Genomic DNA, 12,103 nt, shown 5'->3' with positions numbered 1-12,103 from the left:
ACCGCCCAGTTTGGCCCTTGCATTATTAGAGAGATGCGTGGTGCTTGGCTATAACTGGTCATCTCATTCCTCCACAACCACGGAGCATTACCTGTAAATGCCTGACGCTTTGAGCAGCTTTAAATGAGGTGCGGTGTTGCTAAGCCCGCTTATTATAAGCAACTTCAGGAATCACGGGTTTCTTTTTTAGGCTTTTTTTTAACATGAAATCACTCATTTGGATTAAGCTTTTTTTCCAACAGAACCCCTTTCCCTAGTTATCGGCCTGCGATGCTGCTGGATTACAGCTAAACTGTATGTCCACATCTCTTATATTGCCCATCTGAGAATAAAAAGCATCACATTAGCTGTAACTGATATATAACTATGTTTTTCATTAACATTTCAACCCCACAGTTGAAAGTGGGCCAGTCTGTAACTCCAGTCCAGTACTGAGTACTGTAATACTTTTTAAACTTTTGCTCTCCATGTTCATCACAAATATTACTTTGCTATTGCTTTATTACCCCTCGCGACCCCATGAGGGATAAGCGTGCACAGATAATGGATGAATGGACGGATAGTGCTTTATTTTCAGTTGTGTTATTGTTCAAAAATCATGAGAATTATCCCAGTTTTAAAAGAAAAGGACAATAATTTAGTTTTACATGTACTTTACTTCAATGACAGTACTGTCATGTTTTTACTTTTGTGCTCCATTTTAATTTTTAGATGCTGAAAATATAAATACATGCACTGTTATGAAATATAAATAAATAATTATCTAAAATATAACAGGTAGTCAAAAATAATTGTGTACTTCTTACTATAAAATAAATCAATATCAAATCAAATCAATATTGAATCAAATTGTGACCCAAAGAATCCAAATTTTATTTAATTGAATTGTGAGGTTCTTAACAATACCTAGCCCTAGAATTCACATTGTAATTTACTGTATATGACTGTAAATAATGGTCTTTATTCATTTCCTTCACTTTTTAATGCCTGTTTTTGCAACAACAATAAAAAAATAACATCAGGCCCAAATGAGGTTTAGTTGAGATTTTATGGTTATTCTATTAGGGGGGGGAACAAAATCTACATAAGTTCCAACACTGCAGGCAGATGGTATCATTGCCTGAAATTCAGACAGAACAAAATGCATCATCCACACAGGTCAAGCAAAGACTAAAATAATCAATAAAAGACAGAAATATCCAAACGCCATCATGGTGAAAATGCTGATGAGGAAAAATCTAGAACATGTCAAATAACTGTGTGCCCTTGTTGTTTGTTGCCCTCGGCCTTCAGCTGAACATCTCTGCAGCTTTGCTAATAGCGCAACTAAACCCAGCAACAGGAGCAATACGTTGTGTGCAACCTCAACACAAAGCGCGGGGCTGTCTTATCACTTATTCATTAAGCGCAGCCCCTGCAGACAATGCACTGGAAGGGTTCCAAGGTGGTGAAACCATGTGTCTGCTGAGGAACAAGGGCCTGGCTCCAGGAAGCCGTCTGCAGACGCAGGCGGAGAGGGCCAGCAACGCAACAGTCGCTGCTGCATTACAGGCGTGATTACCTTGGAAGAACAAACATGGCGTCCCAATATTCTGAGTGACTGACTGCCTCATCAAGCAGCTGTCTAGCACACGGCAAGCTGAAGGAGGACGTGGGAGAAATCAATCCAGACCTGCAAAGTCAGAGCAGCCCAGAGCTGCTGGCTCAATAGCAATAACGAGAAAGATGAGAATGAAACTATTTTCTGTATATTACCACACAGAAACAGGGAAATTAAACTTAGACTGCAAAACAACACATTAGCAACGCACTAAAAAGCGTTTAGATTCTTTTTTCCATCATGAGTGCAGAAAGAACCCAGTATAAGCTTCCATGAGAAGCATCCACCTTCAATATAGCCACCTACAGCAGGAGAATGTTCCATAACACCAATTGATTAGTTAACACCCAGCAAGCAGGGATAGCTCAGGCTGTCCAGTGAAGAAAACCTGACAGTACATTTGCACTGGAGCCCTGAGTACAGTCTCACTCGGCAGGCCAAAGCAGTCCTGTGATGGTGAGTGACCCTGAGAGATGCCTCTGAGATGAGAGCTCCACACATGAATACATTACTCTGCATATGCCCCAGGTTCCAGCAGGTTCCACGGGGAACCAAAAAACTCAGCTGCACCGCACTCCTTCCTGACAACATCTGGCCAACGAGACCTTGAAGAATCACGTCAGGCAGACACATGAGTGCAGCCGAGCCTTGGAGCTGGGCCAGTGATGTCACAGGCTCCCCAAAATGCACCAGCTTCCAACCTACCTCATCAAAGCCGCTGTCTTCCTTCTTGAAAGCTGAAAGGCAAACAAAGAAAACACAAATTAGACGCTGACTAGACCGACAGCAAATTTCTATTGAACAGGACAGAGCTTTTCCAAGCATAATCTGCAAGAAAATGTCTGTGTATATATATATCCACTGTATATACACACATATATGTATATATGTCTATAAATATATATATATATATATATATATATATATTATATAAACATATATACATACTAAAAATACATACACACACACTCACACATTTTTTATTTTATTATATCTTATTTATTTTGTGATATGTATAATATATTTTAATTTGCGCTAAAGTATGTATATATTTTAATATAAGTAAAATAAAATAAAATATCTAAATTGAAATACATTTGGGTATATCTTTTAGCACAAAATCCATCCATCCATTTTCCGAACCGCTTAATCCCTCATGGGGTCGCGGGGGTTGCTGGTGCCTATCTCCAGCGTTACAAAATAAATACATTTTATATATATACATATATATTAGCGCAAATTAAAATATATTATACATTTTACAAAACAGATAACGTACTATAATAACTAATATATATATATATATATATATATATATATATAAATATATATATATATATATATATATATATATATATATATATATATATATATATATATATATATACACATACATATATATTTATATCATTTGATGTGTGTATGCTGTGTTCCTTGGTTCCTTGCTTGTGCGTTCTAACTTTAAGCATAAAGCTGTTTTGGATTTCATGATGATGATGATGATGATGATGATGATGATGATGATGATGATCCTCCCTCTGGGTCGAGAACCACCCCACCCAAACTAAAACGGCTTGGTAATGTCAGAGGGAATGTCTGCTGTACCCAAAGAGTCGCTGTAATGATTCCTAAGCCCTCTCTCAAAGACTGAACACTGCACATCCACACACTTAAAGTTTCACTTTAAAAACAAAACCAAAAAAAAAAGCAGCTGACATGTTTATGCAGTTTGCTTTGATCAGAGGAGCAGTGTGTGAGATGTATTTCCTATCCAGCAGAGGAGAAAACATCAGCTCTGCATGGAGTGCAGGGTTGCAACATTTCATCTGCCTCTTACACAATCACTCTGCCACCATCGCGTCTCGCCCAGAAACACTTCCACTCCAAGCAGAACAGGACTGTTCAGGTTCTGTTCTTACAGTGAAAAGATAACACGGTTCAGATGTTGTCAGGTTCTTGTTTATGACAACAAGGTGTGTGTGCCAGATGGAAGCCTGCAGAGGATGGTAGAAACCTGACAGATTCAACGCAAAACTCCTCAGTGCTGCTTATACAGCGTTCTGTCGCTGAACCAGAGGCGGATTCATTTGATTGAGGTATTTTAGTATTGCCTCACTGATCATTTAAATCAAACATGTACTGATGACCTATGGACCATCAGACCTGCAGCATTTCTTATTTTTATTTAACCTTCATCCAAGCAGGTGGGCCAGCTGAGAACTAACTCTCATCTCCAATGACGACACGGTCAGGGGGCCGCAGAGCCTAAGGCATAGAAATAACAGGGGAGTGAAATAGAAAATACATGCAAACAATAAAATATATACATCTCTATCTGGGAAAAAAAACACTACACCTGGCTTGGTAGAGAGCTAACAGGGGCCCATGTAGTTCTCTAGAAGACCAGAAATATTCTGGCTCCTACAGCATCTGCTCTCTGGAGCTGCATGCAGCCTTTATTTACACATGACTCTACATTAAATTCCATATGAGGGGCTAATGTACACCAATCATTTCTGTCCATATGTAGACTCTATAGACCCAGTCCAGTCCACCAGTGCTCTCTTCTGCATGCACTCAGTATGAAAAGAAAACGTCTGGAAAACCTCTAAGACGGGAGTTTCCTGGATGATGTGTGCGTGTTGCACACATTCTGGAGAGATCCTCCTCACCTCTTCTGTCTGGAAATGCTCCTGAAGCTCCTCACTGACAGAAAACTATGCGAGCTGTGAGAACAGGAAGAGTCCCTTAAAGGTTTCATCGCTGATGAGACGAATGTTTCCTGTGCTGATGGAAGAGGCAGATCTGTTTCCCTCATTCCTGCAGAAACAGCACAGAGCAGCTCCGGCTCACTGGAGTCAAACCCGTTCTGAACGCTGAACAGTTCTTTGAACAGTTCTTTGAACAGTTCTTTTTGTTGCAGCCACCACAGCTCTGGCTCCAGGCAACAGTCTTGATCTAAAGCTGCACGGCCTCTTTCAGGCGCGTCCTCGGAGCTTCCGCTGCTTTAGGGAATGCCGTCTGCTCAGCGTCACGACGCAGATAGTCCTACCTGCAACTTTCTGATGCCCAGCAGCGGACTGCAGCGGACTGCAACGCACAGCTGAAAGATTGGTCTGAGGTATAAAAAGGCCACTGGGGCCAGACAATGTAATAAAAATGAATAAAAAAATGGTTATGTGCACAATTTGGAGAGTTTACTGCCCTGAAAGTATCAGGGACACGCAACACAAAGCAAAGATGAATTCTACCTGCTGGGACCATCGGTTTCTGTCTTTGAATCAGCAGCAGGACAGCAAGTTGTTCCTATTTTTACTCGTGTCAGAGGAAGCGCCTGCTCTAAGAACGCTGTACGTCCGCCTGACACGAGCAGCGCTAGTCTTGGTTTTGAAACAGTTGTCTTTTGCTGTCATTTGCAAGATCAGCTGTGCGATGACTCTACTCTGAGCTGGCCGTAGCTGACTGAGACAGGGGGGGGGGGGGGGGGGGGGAGAGAGACCCTGTATATAAGGATAGAAGCAGCAGCAACAAAGCAGGTGGCAGACGGCTCCCCTCAAGATGTGGAGTAGTATGGGGCCCCTGCAGTAATATCTATATTTATAGCCAGATGACCAAAAGCAAGCTAAAAAAAATCTGAATTAGACAGAGTAGCACGGCAGGCTGAGCTGTGTGGAGAGAGGGCTGCAGAGAGAGATGTGTGTGTGTGTGTGTGTGTGTGTGTGGGGGGGGGGGGGGGGGGGGGGGGGGGCTAGAAGGTGTGCGTGTTCACATGTTCAGGCTGAAGCCACGGTCTGCTCAAAACCGTCCTCCACAGCTCTACCACATGCTGCTTGATAAGTGACGGTCCTGGGGACACGACGCAGCGCGTTATCCTTCAGTTCCCCAGGTTAACAGAGCCGCTGCAGCTAGAATGGTCACATCCTTCATCACGTATCTCCCTCATAACGCTGATGCTGTGGTCACGAGCAGCTGTTGGGGTTAATAGCCTTGCTCAAGGGCACAATACCAGCAGTAATGAGGGAAGAAAAACCTCCGTTGAACCGTCAGTGCTGTGAATGGCTACAGCGTGTTGCTCCAGTCTGTGGTTTACTACCTACTTTTCCCAGCTAGATTGTAACATTGTAAATGAAGGTTCTAATTAAAAAAAAAAAAGACTCCCAAATAAATGAGGTGCTGCTCTGCAACACATTCTGAGTCAATTCTTTGAGTTTATTAGCTGTTGGTCTGCATAGATTTTTCCTTTAATAAATGAAATCTCCATTTTAAAAGGCTTTTAGGATTTAAGGCTCTTAATATTGTCTGATATGAACATATGCTTGTTTGTCTGAAACAGGAACAGAAAGAGAAGAAAGCAGCAAGCGGGCAAACACTTGCTCCCAAAACACATTAGGTCTGTAAAGACGACCTGTCCCGATGACAGCGGGCCCTCAGAGGACAGTCTGGCTCCTTCAGCTATTCCTCTGAGGGCCAGGAGGCCCGCCGCGCCCTGTGGGGGGAAACAGCGCCGTCAGCACCGCGCTCTGAGCCGCAGAGAACCTCACAAACCTCCTTTGGTTTCTATTGTGACGGAAAGCAAAGAGGCAGCATTGGAGTAATAACTGTACCATCTGGTATATTTTAATAATAATCTGTCATTGTTACCTCTGAGACGAGTTCATGTGTATCTGTAGCTGATGCAGACTTTCCCTATAACAGCTCCGCCTGACTGCTGCTGGCCCACAGCACCCTCACCCTGCCTGGTTTAGAACCTGAGATAAATAAGCAGAATGTACGCCACAGGTTCTGCTGCCTCCCTGGTTCTGGACGCCTAGAGTCATTTCACCAGGTCGGTCCTACAACATTCTACGCAGACAGCTTTAATGAACGCATTCAGTAGGAGCAATGCTGACTCCCCCCACCCCACCCCCCCACCCCACCCTCCACCACCACCCCGATCACTTCATTAGGTGGATGTGAAGCGGTCCCAGTTAAAACATCCACCTCGCATTTTGATGCACGACGCTTTGATTCAACGCGCGGCACCAGCCTGTCCGCCGGGACCGATCGGCTTCAGCCAGGCAACAAAGACATAAACAATAGGGCTCGCATTCTTTGTTAAAGCGCGCGTGGAGAGGAGGAGGAGGAGGAGGAGGAGGAGGAGGAGGAGGCCGATCGATGCTCAGATGTGTTGATCCAAATGGGAGGAGAGATAGCCAATAAGAGATGTGCATCAGCACAGCGGAAAAGTCAATGCCAATCTTTCTCTCTGCCGCCACATTGACCCGGAATCACTCCTGCTCATTTCTGATCTGAGAGGCGGCACAGCTTTTGTCTTTGTTCGTCTTCTGCGGAAAGGCCACTGAGCCCTGTGAAGGTCCACACTCAGCACGCCCGACCTGCAGGAGTGAAGGATAAACACGGAATAAGATACGATGGATGCTGTGACTGTGAACTGGGCCCTAATGAGAACTTTAATGGCAGACAGCATCAAGCGATGAGGTCACTGCACCCTGCGGTGATCCTGTTTTTATAAAGAAATATAAGATCTGAGGTTATTGGAGCAAAAGCGTTTCTGGGGTACAAACGGGGGATGGATCCGTCAGGCTGCACAGTGTTTGTGTCGTTCTTCCTCCCAGGTCCAGGAGGACGATTGTTGAGTGAGACGAGGCGAGGATGAGAGCTCAGAGCGGAACCGCTTAAGAAAACAGACCCGAAACAAATTAAGAGCAAAGCTTCATCAATATTACAGCAGCTCCGCTGCAACCTCAGCACAACCACAGACAGAGAGAAATGGTCATATTCAATGAATTGACCGTGCATTTCTAACAGCTTTGTTTGTCAGAATAAAAGCACCTTTTTTTAAAAAAACACAACCTTTGAGCTGGTAATAAACATTCTTTTCATTAAGCTTCCATTTCTGCATTAAAAGTTTGCTTTTTTTATTGGTCTGATGCAATATTCTGTTTTTCTATTAGCTGCAGGTGAAAAATTAATAGGAATAAAGACTTTAAAACATCATCAGTCTGTGTTATTCTATATAATGCATTCATGCCATCTGACCTTTGACACCCAATCCTGATCCTGGTGCCTTTGTTGCTGCCTTCTGTCTCCTTGTGCTTTACTGACCAGCTTCCTCTAAAGGAGCTCTCACATAAGGTAGAGACCCCCCCCCCCCCCCCCCACACACACACACACACACACACACACACACACACACACCTCCCCTCATCTGTTGAACTCTCAGGCATGAGGTCTGAAGGCCAGAATTTTAAAGTTTGGACCCATCAAATCAACAAACAATGCTGTTTGTGTTAAAGTTATTATTAGGATTTGTGGCTTCTGCGTTATTTATTTAAGACTTATTAGTCTTTTTCCAGCGTGTTCTTTACAGTAGCACTAAATGACAACGATGACATTTGAAATGTTCAAAATGAGTGTTAGAAGTTCCATCCAGTTATTGTCTTTTGCGCATCAGAGATCAGGATGCGGGGGCAGCAGGCCTGGAGCCGGCTTCACACTGACTACGTTCCGTGTCCGCTCCGTTCTCTGTGGCAGTGCGGCTCACCCCGCTGGCTGTGTAGGATTCGTACCTGCATCCACACAGCCTCCCGTCTTATTTTGAAATGTTCTAGATCCAGTTTACTCTTCTGGTGTCTGGCTTCTTGTCTGGCTTCTTGTCTGGCTCATCTGGTCTTTAGAAATGTACGCCTTTCGCTCCGTCCTCCATCAGTAACAGACTGGATCGGTATTTCTGACGCTCAACAGAGGAGGGCTGTCCTTGGTGCTGCAGCGCCATGGAGCCGCTGGGAATTACCGCATCGCCAAGGATGGCTTCTATTTCTATAAAGAAAGCACTGGTGACGGAGTGTGTGAATGAAGGGTAGGAGGGAACCTACTGGCTGTGGAGTCCTTAATGAACGCATGAAACAGGTGGAAGGCACTAGACTGATTCCAGCGGAGCAGGGGGGGGCGTGGTGGAACGCAGAAGCCACAAATCCTGTCAAGTTGGGATTAGTCCTTATTTTCCTCCTTTCCTCTTCATCTGTCAGTATAAAGCGTCTCAGCAGAGCTGAGCTTCTTGTACACTTAAAGATCCCTGAAACGTCCTCGTTATTTTATTGTCGTCCCCAGAACAAAGTCCTCATCCATACAAAAAAAGGAACTGTCTTGTGTTGCCTGTAGCTACTGAAATGTGCTAAAGAAGGAATCGCATTGCATGCACTGACCGCTGGCTGTCATGACGGACAAGCCCGGGTTTGGTTGCTGTTTGTTTGGTTTGCTTCTCTCCGCTACTTTCTTTGAAAATGTGGTGTTCGCTCCCAGACATGTGCGACCGGATTTCTTCCTTTCATTCAGAAAAGAAGAAGAATCGTCTTGAGGTTGAACTGAAAACATCAACCCCCCCACCCCCGCCATGTTCTGTATGACCTCTGACCATGACCTTTAGCATCCTGGTCACCATCATCTGAGCCAAACAGGGACAGTCGTCTGCATTGTTGATGGCTTTGCAGCAATCCCTCATACTGAGCATGCATGAAGCGACAGTGGAGAGGAAAACTCCCCTTTAACAGGGAGGAGAACCTCCAGCAGAACCAGAACCAGACTCAGTGTGAACGCTCATCTGCCTCCACCCACTGGGCTTAGAGAAGACAGATAAATACTGATATGACTTATAACATTTCACTTATACAGCATGGTGTGAACTGTGTGTGTGTCAAATGTTCATAAGTGGAGTCTATCAGGACCCCTGGACGGTGTCCCTGACCGAGTTATTGTTCCCTCTTGAGCCAGCGTGTGCTATGGCATCGTAGGCAGTGGCACTTCCCTGAGATGGGACCAGCTGCGTCGCATCCGTCCTCCATGGTGATTCTCCACCTCGTAGGAGCGTGTTATTGTTGCCCGCCTGACAACTGTCCCGCAGTGCGTGCCGGTCTGATCCACACCTGTTGACCGGGCTAAAGAGCTGGCAGGGTTCAAGTGCGCTGCCTCTGGTTGAACGTCTGCTGTTGCGCTTTTAATGCTGTGTCTTTTTCCTTGAATCTCTGCAGAGCTGACCACTGTGGTCGTAGTTGCTCCAGAGACACTGGGACTGGTGTTCTAACTCTCCTCCCCATCAGAAATAGAAAAAAAGCTCAGAAACAGAGAAACGCTAAGAAGCTTTTCTGTATTTCTTCAATAATTCATCTTAAAGAACTGCATTTAGTGATGCAAATCCCAAAGAATATTAATTATACCAAATATTCTTATCCTTGGACTAATAAAATGATTTGATTTTAACGATCTTGCAGCTTGTTAATCGTTCAGGGTGTGTTACAGTCAATCTGCAGGATGCTACATTAAATCCAGACAACAGAAGCTTTTACTCCTGGAGTTTGGTCTCTGCTGCTGTTTCGATCGGGAACAAAAGCAGGATCTGTGGAAGGATATGTCTTCCAGGAGTAACCCCATGGATCTCCACTAATGTGTGAGAAAATCATTGACCCATTTAAAAAAAAAACAGAAGGTGGTTTAAAGAAGGATTGGAAGGGATTTGCATAAATCTCCCTTTACAGTGAAGAATTAAACCACTCCAGGAATCTGGAGGAATTTCAAAGTATCGTCAGTCCAACCCGAACTGGACTCATGATATCTACCATCATACCATCTGCAACCAGAACCGCCATGCGTCAGCTACGGACCCGTCACTTTACCAAGACAAGACGGTGCGATGGTTTGTTTGACTTCTTTTCATCTTTCAGTATCTCTGAGTAGATAAAACCCTGCATGGCCGTCAGTGGCCTGAACTGTTGGCACCGTGCAGACGAAGGACAAAACAGAGCAAAAACACGTCCATTAGAGACAATCTAAAAGGCCAACTTGTTTCCTTTCACATCCTGAAGAGTCTCATTCTAATTATTATAATTATTACACAACAAGCACCAAATGCCACCGAGTCGGAACCAGAAACCGGATTCCTACCGTTTTAGAAAAGCAACAGACAAACAAGGCAATCAGGTCGTTAAGGAAAGAAAAAAAAAGACTACTTCGTTTCATTAGTAGGTAAATGTCTGATTGTGTTAAATATCACAGAGTTAAACAGAACCCTGCCTGATCCGGGTCAGAACAGAGAAACTGAGACATTTAAATGATTCACGCTGGAGATGAGGTGAGGACAGGAAAATGTGTAACCGAGTGAAGAATAGTTTTAATATGGGTGGGATGAAGGCGAAAGGAAACGAGGATAGCTCCTTAAATCCTGTTACAACACTTAAACACATCATTTCAAAAGTGACATCACTAAGAATAAATCTGAGGTTCTTACTATTACCAAAATAACTGTCCTGGGTTAAGGTGCGCTCCTCTGGTTTGAGGAGGACCAAAACAGACAATATTCTCTTCTTTTCATGGGTTTTATAAAAAGCTCCATGATCAGGGTTTATCTGCCTTCAGAAGCTCGGTCCAATGGGTTTTATCTGGGATAGAGTGTGGGAGAGGTGTATTTTGTATTTAGTGTTTTTAAATCAGTGTGTAGTTCATTTTAGCCCCTAACAGAGATGGAACGGGCTGGCATCAGTCAGAGCAGCCTAACATCAGAACATCTGGCCCACATCTGGCCCCGGACCCCAAACCCACCCGGACCTGAGAGCAGGTCCAGAGCAAACAGCTGATCTCCGGACAGAAAGCCAACATCAGGCTTTGACTTTCTGACCAAACTGGACCTGCAACCAGTAGCACCTCCACCAGTTCGGTCCAGTTTCTCCCTGAACCAATCAGTGGCATTAACGCGCTCCTTTCATTGTTTCAGAGAGAACTCAGACAACTGATGCAGCATCTGCCCAGGGCTCGGTTCCGGTTCTGTCTGGGCTCAGTGGTCAGCAGAGGGAGTCAGAATGACTTTCCCACATGGAATGAGACGCTGTGGTTTCTCTCTGCGCTAAAAGATTACATGTAGCCCTGCGGAGCTTGTCTAACAGCTGCGCTGGGAGCAGAGATGCCGTCTGCCGCTGCGTCTGGACGCACTTCCCAACTCTCCTTCTGGCCCACAAGCACTGATGGAAAAAACAGCCAGGGGGGAAGTGCCCTTACTCACCGATGCTCCGGAAACTCTCCGACAAAGTTCGCCTCAACTTTTTCATCTTGCCGATCTTCTGTGCGGGCTGGGCGGCCGGCATCAGGTCGCACATGTCGGGCGGCGGGGCGGCGGGGCAGGCGGCGGCTCGGAGCGGGGAGACGGCGGCTGATGCTGGGCTGCGCAGCCCGACCAGCTGCGGCGCGCTGCGGATCTCTGGGAAGAGGAGCCTTCAGCGGCTCGGACGGGCTCTCATCAACTGGTGAGGCTGGGCTTTCCTCTCAGACAGCCAACATTTCGGAGAAGGGCAGAAAGAAAGGAACAAAAAGTCCGTCCAGAAGCTGGAGGGACCGGAGCGATGGCTGCTTGTGGTCGGGCTCCAGCTTTCACTCCTCTGTCCTCCCTCTGGGTCCCTGTCGCTCCCAGGCAGCTCCGCCGCAATCTAGATGGATGTCATATTTTGGGGGATGCTCTCT

The 12,103-nt window shown here is 45.2% G+C and overlaps 1 protein-coding gene across 1 annotated transcript in view; it reads right to left on the bottom strand.

The window, feature by feature from the left end:
- Positions 1–12,103, bottom strand: part of cdk14 (cyclin-dependent kinase 14) — a 216,161-nt gene extending 204,058 nt beyond the window's left edge. Inside the window, exons 1-2 of the mRNA XM_036128847.1 lie at positions 11,649–12,103; positions 2,306–2,337 (exon numbers count right to left, since the gene is read on the bottom strand). Of these exons, the coding sequence (XP_035984740.1) occupies positions 2,306–2,337; positions 11,649–11,742 (126 nt within the window). The 5' untranslated portion in view covers positions 11,743–12,103. The remainder of the gene's footprint in view (positions 1–2,305; positions 2,338–11,648) is intronic.

The sequence above is a fragment of the Fundulus heteroclitus genome, chromosome 3 (genome assembly GCF_011125445.2).
Source record: "Fundulus heteroclitus isolate FHET01 chromosome 3, MU-UCD_Fhet_4.1, whole genome shotgun sequence".
Classification (NCBI taxonomy): Eukaryota; Metazoa; Chordata; class Actinopteri; order Cyprinodontiformes; family Fundulidae; genus Fundulus; species Fundulus heteroclitus.
This window is presented reverse-complemented; position numbering and strand designations above follow the sequence as displayed.